Raw genomic sequence first — 15,514 nt, 5'->3', positions numbered from 1 at the left:
ACTGTTGTGAGATAATTGGTGGTTCCTGTGCTTAGGTGGGGAAGACCTGTTCAGTGTTCTGTGCTTCATGCAGTGGTGTGTGTGTAGTGTGTGGAAACTGGCAGCATTGTCCTGCCTTCTAGATTGGACCTAGTTTAGCTTGTGCAACTTTCCCGTTTCCTAGGGCTGTATCATATGTTGCTGGATGCTCTAAAAAGCATGGTGGGGGCATGATTTTTGCCATGGTAGCCCTCCAGTTCCTACCTCATGATGCTCCTGGAAATCCCCCAGGTGCTGCATTTCTTGAGGCGTGTTGGACTACAGCAGGAGAGTGAAGGTGGGGAATCTGTGCTTCCATACAGAGAATTTAGATGGGATGCAGCCAAATGTAGCATCGGCCTGGGAAGGGGAGAGGAGGGTTCTAGGAGGAGATGGAGGAAGATTTCTTGTTTTCAACTTTCTCTGACTTTTTGTGGGGGCTGAGCCCTCAGAATGGTTGCACTTAGTAACTGATAATTACCTGTTCTTGAATGTTACATAGTGCAGCCACCCAATACAATATTCCAGACTGTACATCTAGCACTTCCATTTTAAACAAATGCTTATATGAGTTGCAACCGGGGAGGGGGGGAGATTCTAGCAGGAGCTCCTTTGTATATTAGACCACACATCCCTGATGTAGCCAATCCTCCAAGAGCTTACAAGGCTCTTTTTTTAAAGCTCTTGGAGGATTGGCTACATCAGGGTGTGTGGTCTAATATGCAAAGGAGCTCCTGCTAGAATTCCACCCCTGGTTGCAACCCATTACAGTTTTCTTTAGAAGTACACTTTTGAAATGCATGAGGACTGTATGCAGGAAGTTTGGATAACATTGTGCTCCACATTTTCTTTTTAAAAAATTCAGCATGGAATAATGCTTTTTCCCTTTCCCCTATTTCTCTTTCTTCTGAATCCCCAGTAAAAAATATATAAAATAAAATCTAATTTTAAAAATTCAGCATAGTGTGTGATTCCCCTTCTCGACAATACTGTAATACTTTCTAACAATGTCTTGCGTTCCAACAGTGGCCATTTTTCTTTAACTAGTTCTGTGTTTATGTACAGCATTGAAATGCAAGACTAGGCTTTTCCTCAGATATGTCATCAAAAAATTTAAAGGGGGGGGTGTTTAATCTTACATTCATAAGTAAGCAGGGCCGGCATACCGACTAGGTGACCTAGACAGAGGCCCTGGGGGACACAGAATTGGGCACCCCTTTGGAGGTTGGGGGGCCACCCCCCCCGGGCAATTTAAATCACCTGGGAGGGTGCTCAGGAGCAGCTGCTGCCCTTCCCACACCCAGGAAAGGTCCTGACAATCAGCTGATCAGTGGGGCCTTAAAATCATCCAGGAGGCCGGCTCCTGCTCACTGTCCCGATCATGGGTAGTGCCAGCAGAAGCAGCAGGGCCAGCCTTCCGCTCCATCTAAATCACGTGGGAACAGCAGCAGCTGCTCTTGCTGTTTAAATGGAGGGGGAGGCCAGCCTGGCTGCTTCTGCTGGCACTACCCACGATCAGGGGAGCACCCAGGAGCAGCCATCTGCCTCCTGGGCGATTTAAAGGCCCCACTGATCAGTGGGACCTTTCCTGGGCGCAGGAAGGGCAGCGGCTGCTCCTGGGTGCCCTGCTGCACAATTTAAATTGCCTGGAAGGGAGGGTACCCCGGCCCTGTATAATGTAAGTTACAGCTGAGTCCATTAATAAACTATTTTTGTAGTAACATTTTAAAGAGATCATCTTGATTTTGAGTAGATACAGAATCTGTTGTGTGATCTTGGCTTTCCCAGCATATCTGCAGAACCAGCCCCTATATATTGTCTGCAAGATCTTCTTTCCAGCATAGTGTGGAAACAGCACTTCTTCAGTCAGTTCACTCACCTTAGAGAACTTAGCTATATTAATGGAAGAATTCCAATATGCCATGGGGAAAATTGTTCCTGAAAGCATGCAGGGTTCTTCCCCCCCACCCCCCCGCCCGGAAAAAGCTAAGTATGTGACATCAGCATAATAATCTCTGGCATCAGAATCAGTGTAGAAGCTGTATTCTCTGCATACCCTTTGATATACCAAGATGCGGACTATTAATAAATCAGCCTGTTTTTTTTCCCAGAGCATACAAAGAAAGACTGTTTCTTTCACAACTGATCCAGAAATTCATCTCTGTATTAAAATCAATCCCTGCTTCAGGTATGTATCATGTCTACATATAACATGTTTTCATGCTTTGAAGCCCCCTGGCCCATGAGCCACATTTCCCCCCAAGGATGTCATATCTTTTATCAGCATTGTCAAAGATGAGTCAACACACAAGAAAGGCAGATGTTGCCATGTTATTGATCACTCTGTTCCGGTCACTGTTTCCCAAGGTTCCAAAGTCACCCTGCAGCCTGGCTGGTTTACTCCTTATTACCTCCACCACCTTTTGCCCAGGTTTTAAGTCAGCTTTCCCAGCTGAGGTCTGTTGCTTGGTCTTGTCCTACCTCTGGACACCTCTCTTCCTTACAGGGTTAACACATGAGGTAGCTAAGCCACTAAGGCTTAGATATTGTCCCTTGGCTAGGAATACCATTTTCCTGGACTTTTTTTTTGTCTCTGCCAGCCACAAAGTCCTCAGGTCTGGTTGGTTACTGCTTCCCTGCTGCTAGATGGTTCCAGCCATCTTCTTCTTCCCCCACCTGTTTCAGCTGGGACAGTTTTATCCTACCTCTCCTGGACACACCTGGTTCTTGCTTCCCTGTGGCTATTCCTGAGTAGGTATTTTTCTTCCAAGGAGACCTTTGCCTTCCATCAGAAATTAACACTGGGTGTCCTTCCTCCTATCTGCCTCACAGGGTCCCTCTTTTTGTCCCATTTCTGTGCTGCTGGCATGCTTACGGCAGTGCACCAGTTCCACCCCTTCTCCACCAGGTCTAAAGTGCCCCAGGATGTGCATATGTATAAAACTGCAAATCTGCAAGGGTATTTTATTTTTAGGATGGGAACAGGGAGAAGTATGGAACTCTGTTTCTAATCCTTTCCTTCATATTGAATTGACTGTTGGGATGGCTGAGCTTGGTGTCAAAGAAATCTTCCCTCAAGGCCAATGGCCATCAGCACACACACTCATCCCATCTCCATTGACACATTCTTTTCAGCAGTGGTAGCCTGCCTCCCTTGCTCCTCAGAGCGATAGGTGAAGAAAGAAACTGTTTCCTTATCACTACCCTTCCAGGAAGCCCCACCAAACAATGGGCACATTCACAAACCAATTGCCCTTTCACCACACCCCCTCCAGCCTAGAAATAGCAGCTCTCCAGCAGCCCTGGCCCCACTCAATGCACAGCAGCCCAGAAGGTCAGAGCACCTGCTCTGGCTGCAACACCACTGAGGATGTTCTCCGCAGCTGAGAACGAAACGTCTGGAAGGAAAACTTTCTCCAGTAGAATACAGCACTTGAGCCCGAAAGATTCTACAAACGCTAAAGAAACTGTGCTCAGGAAGAGTATACAAATGAGTGCTTTCCTGAGTACTGCCTTTATTGATGTTCGTAGGGGTAGGACAAAGCTGAGTGAGTGGATTATGCATGTCGGCCCTCCCACAATTCTGTGAACTGGCAGCCAGCTAGCCCTACATGGAGAAGGCAGCACAGTGGCTTCAGAGCTCTTGAGCTGTGGGTATGGTTTCCCTTAGAGTTCTTATTTTCTGGTAGCAGGTGGGCTTTGCACAGTAGTGCAAAATCTCTTCAGACTACCAACAGTTCTCTTGCCTGGTCTAAGAGCTCATGGAACCCATAATGGTTCCCCCAGTTTCCTTTTGCACGGCACTTGCCTGAGTGGAAGGAGAGTATGCTTGTGAAACCTTTGCCTACGGTAAAGGTTAGAGTGGGAGCAACCCCATACTACCTTCCTGCAAGAGTAGAGGGTCTCTACTGAGAGCAAAAACCAACATACCTGCAGGACCACCTTTCTTTGTATAGTTCCCAAAGGACTTTAGGCTCTTCCACTCAACATCTACTTGGTGACCCTGCCCCAAAGATATCCGCAAAGCCTTGGCCAGAGCTGATTTGGCTCTGGTGCCAGCCTGGTGCAATGCTCTCCCTAGAGAGTTCCAGGCCTCGTGGGATCTATTGCAGTTCTGCAAGGCCTATAAAACAGATGTTCCACAAGGCTTATGATCAAGGCAGTGACAACTCAACCATAATAACCTCCCCTGCCCTGCTCTGTCTAGCTTAGCTATGTCCAGCAGCACTACAGTCCATCTCAGCTGCTTACTGACCCACCCACTTCTCCTGTTTCCGCTTAGACCTGCAGAACTTCATCCTATTCAGTAAATTATTTGCTGGTGCCTCTTAATGAATACAAATTGTTTTTAATTGTTTTATGATTGTATTCTGTTTAAATCTTTTATTCTGTTTAAATTTGGTGTGGCTTTAAGAATGTTGTGACCTGCCCTGAGCCTGCTTGCAGGGGAGGGCAGGGTAAAAGTTCAATTAAAAATAAATTCTGTCCCCCACCCCCACACTAGTTAAAGGCTCATGATGTAAACGCAGGAATTCTGCTCTCCGTGGAACAGACATCATGACTTGTTTAATGTTTTTGTCCCAAAGAGTGAATGTTCTCAATATGCAGTTTCCCTGATGGACCGTTTCTGTTCTGAAATTCATTTGTTCTCTTGAACTTTGAATACCTTTCATGAGGACTGATACATCAAGCCTGAATCACAGAATTTCATTTGTGGACTGCTTTTGTGTCATGCTGTCTGAAATTTGCCAGCCTGAGATAGTGATGAGACACTGTTTCAGATCATTCAGTGCAAAGTAAACATTGATAGACTATCTAAAGGGGCCTTATGTGTGTGTTTTAAAAACAATGTCAATCTCTTTTGTTGATCAGATTACTTCTGCATTCTCAGAAAGCTCCTTCTGAGCTCACCATCATGTTGTTGCGAGGCTTGAAAAATGACTAGTATACATACTCGGCATCAAATTTAAATATTATGGAGGAGTTATTCATTAATATCTGCAAAAGTACATCTCTCCCAGCTGAGAAAAATACCAACAGCTCAAGGTTATCTCAACAGAGAGGTGTTGTCGTTATTTTAATGGCCATGCCTGGCCTGATATTATTTTGCATCATCAGCTCTCTGTTTTCTGTTTGCCTTGCCTATGAGTTTTTGGTTTGAGATTTCTAAAATTGCCCTGTCAGCTGAACAAGGCCTATACTGAAGAATATTCAGTTGTGTAGAATAGGGCTAATTGGAAAATCCAGTAGCTCACAACTGCATCAAGTCTTTTTAATAATCTCTTGTTAATTTCAAGCAGCTGAAGGTTTCAGTGGGATTTTTTTTCCTATTCATTTAAATAGTGTACTTTGCACACCCATAAAAGTTTAAGGAAGAAGATGGATCTTTGCAGGCTTTACACAGATCAGTTCTTAAGGCACCCTGTCTTCTTCACTTGGCATTGTTTTGGGATTTTAAAACAATGTTAAATTTGAAGCTTTCCCGTAAACTGGACCTTTCTTTCTGCCCTCAGAATTTTCTTTCTGTTGCCCTCGGGGAGGGACGGTGGCTCAGTGGTAAAGCATCTGCTTGGGAAGCAGAAGGTCCCAGGTTCGATCCCCGGCATCTCAAACTAAAAAAGGGTCCAGGCAAGTAGGTGTGAAAAACCTCAGCTTGACAACCTGGAGAGCCGCTGCCATCCTGAGTAGACAATACTGACTTTGATGGACCGAGGGTCTGATTCAGTATAAGGCAGTTTCATATGTTCATTAGTGTAATAAAAAAGAGGGGCTCCCTGAGTTAAAGCAAAGCTATAATAGAAGAAAAGTCAGGGTGAAACTATAAACACTCTTCTATCAAAACATTTATTACAAGAAAATAATGGAGTGATAAGAAAAACCTTGTGGCCTCTACTTCTGAGTAGACTCTACTCCTGACCAGTATATAATGAGAAATATAAGTGTGCACACAGGCACTTTAACATTCCAAAGTCTCTGTCTTTGAACAGACTGCAGTAAAATCCACAAGAGTGCACGCAGGCACTTTAACATATCCTCTTTTTCCAAACAGTCTGCCCTTAAATGAATCCAAACAGTCTGTAGTAGAATAAATCAGAGTGCGCATAGGCACTTTGTTTTGATAGAAGAGTATTTATAGTTTCACCCTGACCTTTCTTCTATTATAGCTCTCAGAAGTAGCACACAAGGCAAATGTGGTTGCTGAATCATAGCAGAATTGTAGTTTTGAAGATTGCTGTAGTCTTTGCAAAAAGAAAATTATCATTTCCCACCTTCTGGATAAATGGCTAACAATTATTGTAAACTTTTGTCTTATTAAAAAAGAGGAAATTGTGTTGTTCATCAATCCAGGGATAGTTTTCAAGTTATCCATGTTTGTTTTAAGGCTCCGTCTCTATGGATAAAGTGCACTACTGTGAAAGATTCATCGAACTCATGATAGATCTCGAGGTAAGACAGAACTGTTGTTACCTGTACTCTCATCTAACAAAATGTGAGTTTTGTTTCAGACAGTGATTAAAGCTGCAGATAGACATATGACAGACCCCCAAAATGTTAACCAATGAATTATCTTTCATGAGGACTGATGCATCAAGCCTGAATCACAGAATTTCAGTGAGGCTTTCAAGTAATCTCAGGGGCAGCCCCGTAGCCAGAAAATTTTGGGTGGAGGGGCCCTGGAGAAAATAAAATTGGTGGTAGTGGGGGGCTGATTCTTCCCTCTCTCTTTGGCTGTAGCTCTCTTGCTTTTCCCCGTCTCTGCCACTCTTCCACTTTCTCTCTTGCTGCCACTCTCTCTCTCTCCCCCCACCCTCTCCCTGTCACTCTCTTGTGCTGGGGAGGGGGGAAGGAACACACAGGTCAGTTGGAATCCTGCTGCTCGGCAGCCATGGTGGAAAAGGCGCAGTAGAAGTTTCTCTTTTCGAACAACCCACGGAAAGCCACCATGATATAGGCCCCCCCAACTTTCTCAAGGCAGGAGCTGAGCCAGGATTGCTGAGACCCTCCATGTCCCCTCCCAACCCAGCCTTTCGACGAAAGCCAGCAGCACACGATCCAAGGAGCCCAGTCCCAGTTTGCCAAACTCGGCACAGCTTTCTTTCAGAGCACTCCTTCCCAATCTCTTGTCAACAAAACTTTGTTCCCCCTCTCCCCCCCCTGAAGACCCTCCTCTCCTTCCACCCTAGACCACAGCCAAGCAAGGCGGGGGAGGTGACCTGGGGTTTGGTCTCAAGGCTTTCTCTCCCTGTCACTCTCTCACACACAGTGATTGTGGGGGTTGGGCTGCTATTCAAGTGGCGAGGAGGGAGGGTTGCCCGTAGCCAACGAAGGGGCCCTACAGAGGGAAGGGGGGGGGTTAATAGAGCGACTGACCGCCCCCCCTCCCCGTAGTTACAGGCCTGCTCAAGGGGATTGCATTGAAATGATGGTTAAGGACCAGGGTTTGGAGCACTTGGTCAGCAGCTACCTGGAGAGCTGTTTTAAGAAGTAAGTGAGGGATGGTGATCCAGCACTTCATCCCACCCCTGAAAGTTCCATTGCTGAAAATGCCACTTCTCCTGATTTGCCTCTTGGCCTGACTCCTGAAAGACCAGTTGGCACCCTTCAGGAGGCCAGCTTCAGCCCTGGGGCCAGTGGTCGCTGACGCTGGCAGACAGACTTGCATACAGAGGATCTCATTTAAATGTGAAAGTTTATCTAAAGTAGACAGGGACCTCTTTCGATTCAGAATCCTGGATATGACTTTCCTTCACAATTGGCCTTTGTGCTTCTCTTGTTTCTGGTATGTTTTTAGTGAGCTGCCTTGAACAATAAAGCATCAGAAAAGCAGTTTGTCTTTCTCACTGGAACTCAAGAAGGATTACAAAGTTGTAAAACAATGCAGTAGGCACAACATAAACAGGACAACAATTGGATTACAAAGTTAGACAACAGTGTATTAAAAATAGCATAAGACATGACATATTGTAAACAATTACAATGGCAGAATTTAGAAAAGAGCACAGTAAGAACAAGATAATGCACACAGTAAACAGAGCCATAAATTACAGCCTTATTCCCTTGATAAAAGCACACACCAGAAGAATTCCATTTTCCTACAAGCCTCATGTAAGCAACAATCCCTTGGTACTGTGGAATAGTGAAGAGAGTAACTTCTGGTCTTTTGGGGTGTGTGTCCAGGAAGTGACATTTCTTGGGCCGCATGTCCTGCATTGAAATGGCCTCTATGCAAAGGTTGCCCCAGGCAGTTCACTTGCTTTGCCTTGCAGACTAACCCCATGCATTGTCGCTAGCCTCTGTGTTGCTGCCAGGGCTGCTGCACAAAAGAGGCACCCAGTGCGAACAGCCTTCATGATGCGCTTAGAACGCAATTTGATTTAACGCTGATACTTAGCAGTATTCTTTTGGATTTTACTGAAGCTGCTGTTTTGAATGTTAGAGGAACTAATTCATGCATCAGTAATTGGCAGGGCTCGTTTCACACATGAGTGGCCATTTTTATTTTCAATTATTTCAGGTCCAGGAAGTCTGTGAAAATGATGGATATGGCACCCATTGTACAGAAGCAGTTGGGCACAAGACTTAGATGCTTTAATCTTTCATATAAGTACAATATAGCTTGATATTTTTGACTCTGCTAAAACTCTGCCTATTTGGGAATGTTGCAGTTGGTATCATTAAGCCCAGCCACTCTGAACTGCAGGATTCTGTCCCCCAAGAGATGGTATGATAAGCATTGAGCTGGGACATTTCTGGGACTCTGCCAAAATGCCATGCAGCAGAACATTTCATGTTGTTTTTTTCTGCACTGAGGGCATTACAGGAGACTTAAAAGAGTTCAGATAGTTTCTGAAGCCTGTTGGGCTGATTGGAACTGGCAAACCAGAAATCAGCTATAAAAAGCCATCACATTTGTTCTTCTCCTCCAGCTTGTCCCATCTGAGCGGACCATCTTTACATATAGCTCTGGTCCCTTTTGTACCCCCCTGGAGCATTTCAGTGTTTCATATTAGGTTACATCTATATTATGATTGAGTCTAAACTACTTGAGCATTCCACCGCCTAGCAATGATGTGAATAGAATGAAAACCAGCCGTGTGCTCTGACTAGTTCATTTCTCTATTGGCAATACTTTATTTTTGCGTGGAAAAGAAATGTATACTTTCTTGATCAGTTCTGGTGCTATTACTGTAGTGGTGGAAAGTGTCATCAAGTCACAGCCAACTTATAGGGGTTTTCAAGGCAAGAGTCTTTCAGAGGTAGTTTGCCATTGCCTGCTCTGTACAGCAATCCTGGTATTCCTTGGTAGTCTCCTGACCAAATGCTGACCAGGGCAACCCTTGCTTAGCTTCTGAAATCTGACAAGATCGGGCTAGGCCGGACCATCCAGGACAGGGTATTGCTAGGTCTAGTCATTGTTAAGTTGTATGTTTTCAGTTGCTGCATTTTTCTGTGTGTTGTTTTTCTGTTAATTCATACTTAAGTTCATTCTCTTGCAGTGTCCCTGTCAGGTTCCCTGACAATTGGTTCTGCTGTGTGTGTGGTGGTGGTGGTGGTGGGGGGGTTCTCGCTTCTTTAGTCATTGCCTTTACTTTGTATAACCTGGCATTGCATACCAATATAATATGTACTATGTAGTTAAGTCATATTTTGTTCAGATTTGTATCTAATAGAACATGCTTTGGCATTTTGCTTGCTGTAACTTTCTCAAGATACGCAGGAAATAGGACAGTTCCAAGGGGATTCTTATTGATTTCCCCTGTTTCCCCATTAAGTCTGTTGCCTCTGCTTTTCCATGTGCCCACCTTATTTTTCTTCATGTCGATAGGATCACATTTTCCTACTTCACCTTTTCTCATTCAGTTTCAGATTCTGTGGCTTAATTTGGAGATCTTTTACCAGTTCATAGTTAATTCTGTTCCTGTTTTTTTCTTTTTAAGAACTTTTAAAAGCTTCTTCTTGGCCTTCTAGTTGCTAGTTTTATTGCTGGTATTTTATTATTTGCCTAAATTAGATTATAAACTCATTGGGCATAGTCTGTCTTTAAATGTGTTTTCTGCAATATTTTATTTGTGAGATACTTCAGAAATAATAAATACAGTGGACAAGTGGTGGTTCTGCAAAGAATTGCAGGGAGGACAAAACCTCCCCCAGAAAATCCTCCCCCTGCCCCCTCCTCTGGTACAGGAAAACCTGCCAGGTTCTGAGACTAACGGTAATGGGACCATGGTGTCATATTGGAAAATTATGCTGATTGTTAAAGCTTTCAGCTTCTGAGGAAGTTTATGAGAAACAAGTGTTACTGGGTTACTTGTCGAGCCAGAAAAGCTGGAGTAAGTATTGGCCGGCCAGTGGATTCTCTGTGGTTATGTTTGATAGGACTAACATAAGATTCGACAGTTAGCTGAGTCTTCTTATTGTGCAAGAACTGTAGTCATCTTTACATCTTATTTGGTCCATTATAGTTGAGTTACCAATCAATTACATATTTGTATATTTTGAATTTTGATATTTTGGATATTTATTATATATGGTGTCATGTAGGCATTCTGTTTACACAGATCATATTGATACATACAGATTTTACCATAAGCATTTAATAAATTATTCATCATTATACATATCTATAATTGGTGCTTTATGGCATGATGTCTTTTCATAAACTCTGGGTCTAGGCAAGTAGCTTTCTTCTCACATCATCCTGAACCTCAGCAGTCTACCTTTGTTGATCTTGGACTTTGTTATAAAATGTGGGAAGAAGAGCTTTTTAAAAAACCTCTTCCTATTTTGTGACAACTAGGTAGGGAATGTATTTCTCTTCAGTATGCAATCCCTCAGTTCTGATTTCACCCCTTTTTACTAATGGCAGCTGTTAGGAGCTCTGTCCCATTGACTTGGGTATGTATAATTTAGGATTGTAGGAACTATAAAGGATTGTCAGGATTGCTACTGGAAGGAGTGATGTCACTGGAGCCTCATGGCAACTAATCCTCATCGAATTTTTATGAAGCACTGAATTCCTGCCAGTCTTCTAGTTGTTAACAAAACCTTATGTGCCATGTACTGAGTTGTTTATAATATGTTGTTATTTATTCTAGGCCTTGCTTCCAACACGACGATGGTTTAATACTATCCTAGATGATTCCCACCTAGTTGTGCATTGCTATTTATCCAGTCTGGCCAAAAGAGACAAGGAGGGCCATCTTTTTTGCCAGGTGAGACTTGCTGCTGTTTCACAAAGGCTTCTCTGAGCAGCTAGCCAATGGAATGCTACATTTATTACCCATCAAAATTGAACAGTAATGGTTGGTGATAGTCAATATTATTTAAAATATTTATTAGCCACCTTTCACCCTTTTAGAACTCAAGGTGGCTCACAGTATAACTAAAACAATGGATATAAAAGACAGCAGTTTAACATTTCAGCTAGGGATGGCATTAAATGAGAACTAAATTAGCCAAAATTGTCTTCAGCAGCCTCCTGAAGACTGAAAGTGAGGAGATGAGGCACATCTCCCTGGAGAGATTGATCCATAATTGTGGGGATGCCATTGAAAAGGCCCTGTCTTGTGTGCCCACCAGATGAGCTCCTTTGATTGCTGGGACAGTCAGGAATAGGGATGGGCATGAACTCAAAAAAAGCAGTTCAGTTTGGGGTTCAGGTCAGTCCCTGAACCAAACTGATCCAAAAGGGCACCACCCAAGCCAATCTAACAAGTTTGGTTCCTCCTTTCTCCTGGCCACGGTAAGCTGGGACCAAGAAAAAGGGGTTGGGGACTGCCTTGGAAAGGACTTCCCTTCCACCTTTCTCCTGGCTATAGCTTGCCAGGGCCAGGAGAAAAGGGAAGATGCTCGCCCGTTTCACTTCCCCTGGTTTCAAAGGGGAGGAGTGAAACTGGGATTTAATGGCTCACAACTATTTAGACCTGACTACTGAGTGGGTCCACTGGTCAGCAGTTAGGGTTAAATGGCCGGCAGCTGTTTAAACCTTCAGTTTTGCTTCCTGCCCTTCAAAGTGGGGGAGGGAGAGAGCAAAACCAAAATGTTTAATGGCTTGCCTAAACACTGAGCAGGTCTGCTAGTCAACTGTTAGGTTTAAATTTCTGTGAGCCATTTAACGCTTTGGTAATGCTCTCTCCCTTGAAGCGAGGGGAGCAAAGCTGAAGTGTTAAATGACTGCCAACCAAGAGAGACAAGGAGGGCCATCTTTTTTGCCAGGTGAGACTTGCTGCTGCTTGCCAGCCATCCGTTTTAACCTAACAGCTAACTAGCAGATGCTGTATTGCTCAGCTGTCAGGTTTAAATGGCTGGCCTCAAACAGCTGAACCAAATTGGCCACAAGTCTGATAAATGTTTGGGGACGACACCTTTCCTGAACATTGGTTCGTGAACTCTGAATTGGCCCAAGTTCAGGCTGAATTTCAGTTCATGAACCAGTTCATCCCCATCCCTCATCAGAAGGGCCTCTCATACAATCTTAATTCTATTCAAGAACACATAGAAGAAGATGGCCCTTCAGACGCCCTGATCCCAAGCCATATAGGGCTTTAAAGGACTAAACCAACACCTTGAATTGGGCTTATGGTGGATTGGTAGCCAATGTAATTGCTGTAGTATCAGGATAATATGCTTCCAATAGTTGGCCCCAATCAGCAGTATAGCTGCAGCATTGTGCAGTAGGTGCAGCTTCTGAATGCTCTTCAAGGGTAACCCCAAGTAGAGTGCATTGCCATTGTCCAGTCTAAGGCACAAATCGCTGTGGCTAGATCTGGCTGAACCACAAACAGGTGCAGCTGATGTCCTAGCTGAGGCTGGGCAAAGGCACTCTGAGCCACTGAGGTGACCACTTTGAAGCAGTATTTCCAAGAGGTGAACCTAGCTTTTCAAGAGAAACCTTAAGTCCCCAGCCTGCCTTTGTCCTAACCCAGAGAATTTCTGCTTGTCAGGATTAAGTTTTAGCTTGTTCACCTCATCCAATATCAGGGTGTCAAAATGGAACTCTTTAGTTAAAAGCCTGGGCAAGGAAACATGTTTTAGCTTGGTGCTCAGAAGACAATAAATTAGATGCCAGGGTGAACTTCAAGAGGAAGGGCCTTCGAAATGTCAGGTGCTGCCATTGGGGTGGTCACCCCGTTCACCTCTGCAGGTATGAAGTTATAGAGAGTGTGTCTTTGGATGAAGGACTTAATTGGTGCAGTCTGGACAGTATGCCAGGTAGTCCTTCAAGTACCCTGGGCTGAAACTATTGAGGGCCTTAAAGTTAAGAAGTTTAAACTGCCTGAAAACAATCAGGCAAATTTCTTGAACTCTTAGGCTTTATTGGGCAGGAACTGTAGTTGTCTTTTGACCTTAAAAGGGAATTTATATTTTAAATTACTACCTTTAAAAGTATAGATGCAGTATGTCTGATATGAAAACATTAAAATATTGGTGGTTTTGACTCTCCCACAATGCTTATCATTTACCATAGGATAATTCCACATCCCTTTTTTTCTAAAACATGTAACCTGACTTGTAATTAATTTATTTCAGCTTTTAGACATGCTAAAATTCTACACCGGCTTTGAAATTAATGACCAGACTGGAAATGCATTAACAGAGAATGAGATGACAACAATTCACTATGACAGAATTACTTCCCTCCAGGTAGGTGATGTCCTCTGTTTCAGCAGTTAAATTTTTATTATCCCATCACATAATGTACCTTTTTGTTAGAGTTATTTTATAGTAATAGCAAAAACATTTGGAATCAGATTATATTTTTATTTCTTTCCTTATCACTCTTCAAACTGTCTTGAAGTCCTCAACATTAGTTTTATATTGAGTATTCAGATGAGGTGATGACTAATTTGAAAAAGACCATGGCTTCATTTGTAAACTTAGAAATAAGTCTGTTAGCACATTTCATCCTGCCTGTTCTGTTGACTCAAAGGAGCTCTGTTCAGCAGACTTTATTAATCCGGTAGTCTTCATGCAGTATTGGACGCTACTGCATATTTTGTGTGGCTTGACATGTTAAATTAGATTGTGCATACTCTATATAGTAAAGGCAGGGCACAGATATTTTAAATGAATGCTTCCAAGATAAAATATAATGTTGTTTTTCATTCTTGTTTGGTTTCCAGAGAGCAGCTTTTGCCCATTTTCCTGAGCTTTACAATTTTGCCCTCTCAAATGTATCAGCTGTTGACACACAGGACTCACTGGTAAAACTTTTTGGGCCTTTAAGGTAAGTTTCTCCACTTCTTGATTGTACTTTCTTATAGATGTTTCAATTTTTAAAGGTTGGTGGTGTTGTTTTTGAGCAACAGTTGGGATTGGATAATTTTTGTTTTGTTTTTTAAATCCAAGATCTTAACAATTATACAAAAAACTTTGGCTGAAATGAAGGTCTTTCTTCTTTAATAGCAACAGATAATCAGAATTAGGAGGGGGGAACCATTGGCTTACTGCCTAGCAGTTTAAAAAAGCAGGGTTTTTTTGTGTTTTGTCAGCAGCTTCCAGAAGCAAAATCCTTGATATATGAAGAAAAGACTCTCCAGTTTGCAGCCCATGACTCCTGTAATTGGGGCTTTCATTTGTCAAAAGAAGTTGTTTGGGAAAGTAGTGGTTTTGTGTCATAAATGTTAAAGGATAATTGGAATAGAAAGGATAAAAATATTGAGTTCGTTTTGGTAAGAGAAGAGTGCTGGTACCTAAAACGTTGTGGCTAGGGGTTCAAACAAATTGTTCCTGTGCCTTTTCTCTTGTGCAGGGTGGGGACAGTAGTGGTGAAGGTCTAGTCATCTTTTTCTTTCTCACTCTTATTTTTTTGCTTTATTTTTCAGTCCTCACACTCTCCACCAGGTGGCATCATATCTCTGTTTATTGCCAGCTGTACCTGCAGGGGAAGACACAAGCTATGAAAAAGAATTTCTACTAGAATTATTGGTAAATTCTTGTACCTCTTTGGGCTTGGGCAGGGTCTTGTGTTTTTTTTTTTTTTACGGCACTACTGAATTGACGTTGGGCCAGAATAGAATATTTATGTATGTGTATTGTAAAATCCCACCTTATAGCTCTGGACAGGTTGCACAAATATTTACAAGGTCACTATTAAAAGATCCTTGATCTCAATTATCTGTATGGAATAAAACAATAACATTATGCATTCAGCAAGAGAACATTACATGTACATTGTACTGTTATGTGTTAGGTTAAACATATAAGCTTAAATTCACCAGAGAATGTTTGCTGATGAAAGGATTTTTCCCTGTGGAGCCCAATTTTCTCTCTCCCCCCACCCCTTCCCATTGCAACTCATAATGTTGTTGTTCTAGGCTATGTTTTATCATTGTATTATATATATATATATATATATATATATATATATATATATATACACACATATATACAATTTTCATATTTTTGTGCATTTATTAAAAATTCTTAAAGCTTAGATGTAGAATAGCCTTTTGATGATGAGGGGGGATTTAATTCTTTGAAGCCATTCTGCTGC

General features: G+C 42.7%; 1 protein-coding gene across 2 annotated transcripts in view; it reads left to right on the top strand.

Moving 5' to 3' along the window:
* Positions 1–15,514, top strand: part of AQR (aquarius intron-binding spliceosomal factor) — an 83,801-nt gene that overhangs the window by 11,445 nt on the left and 56,842 nt on the right. For both annotated transcript variants that reach the window (XM_060261209.1, XM_060261210.1), the window contains exons 9-14: positions 2,130–2,206; positions 6,401–6,465; positions 11,115–11,231; positions 13,549–13,662; positions 14,142–14,245; positions 14,844–14,946. In XM_060261209.1, the coding sequence (XP_060117192.1) occupies positions 2,130–2,206; positions 6,401–6,465; positions 11,115–11,231; positions 13,549–13,662; positions 14,142–14,245; positions 14,844–14,946 (580 nt within the window). The remainder of the gene's footprint in view (positions 1–2,129; positions 2,207–6,400; positions 6,466–11,114; positions 11,232–13,548; positions 13,663–14,141; positions 14,246–14,843; positions 14,947–15,514) is intronic.

The sequence above is a fragment of the Heteronotia binoei genome, chromosome 21 (genome assembly GCF_032191835.1).
Source record: "Heteronotia binoei isolate CCM8104 ecotype False Entrance Well chromosome 21, APGP_CSIRO_Hbin_v1, whole genome shotgun sequence".
Classification (NCBI taxonomy): domain Eukaryota; kingdom Metazoa; phylum Chordata; class Lepidosauria; order Squamata; family Gekkonidae; genus Heteronotia; species Heteronotia binoei.
The sequence above is the reverse complement of the archived record's forward strand: the minus strand, read 5'-3'. Positions and strand labels throughout refer to the sequence as shown.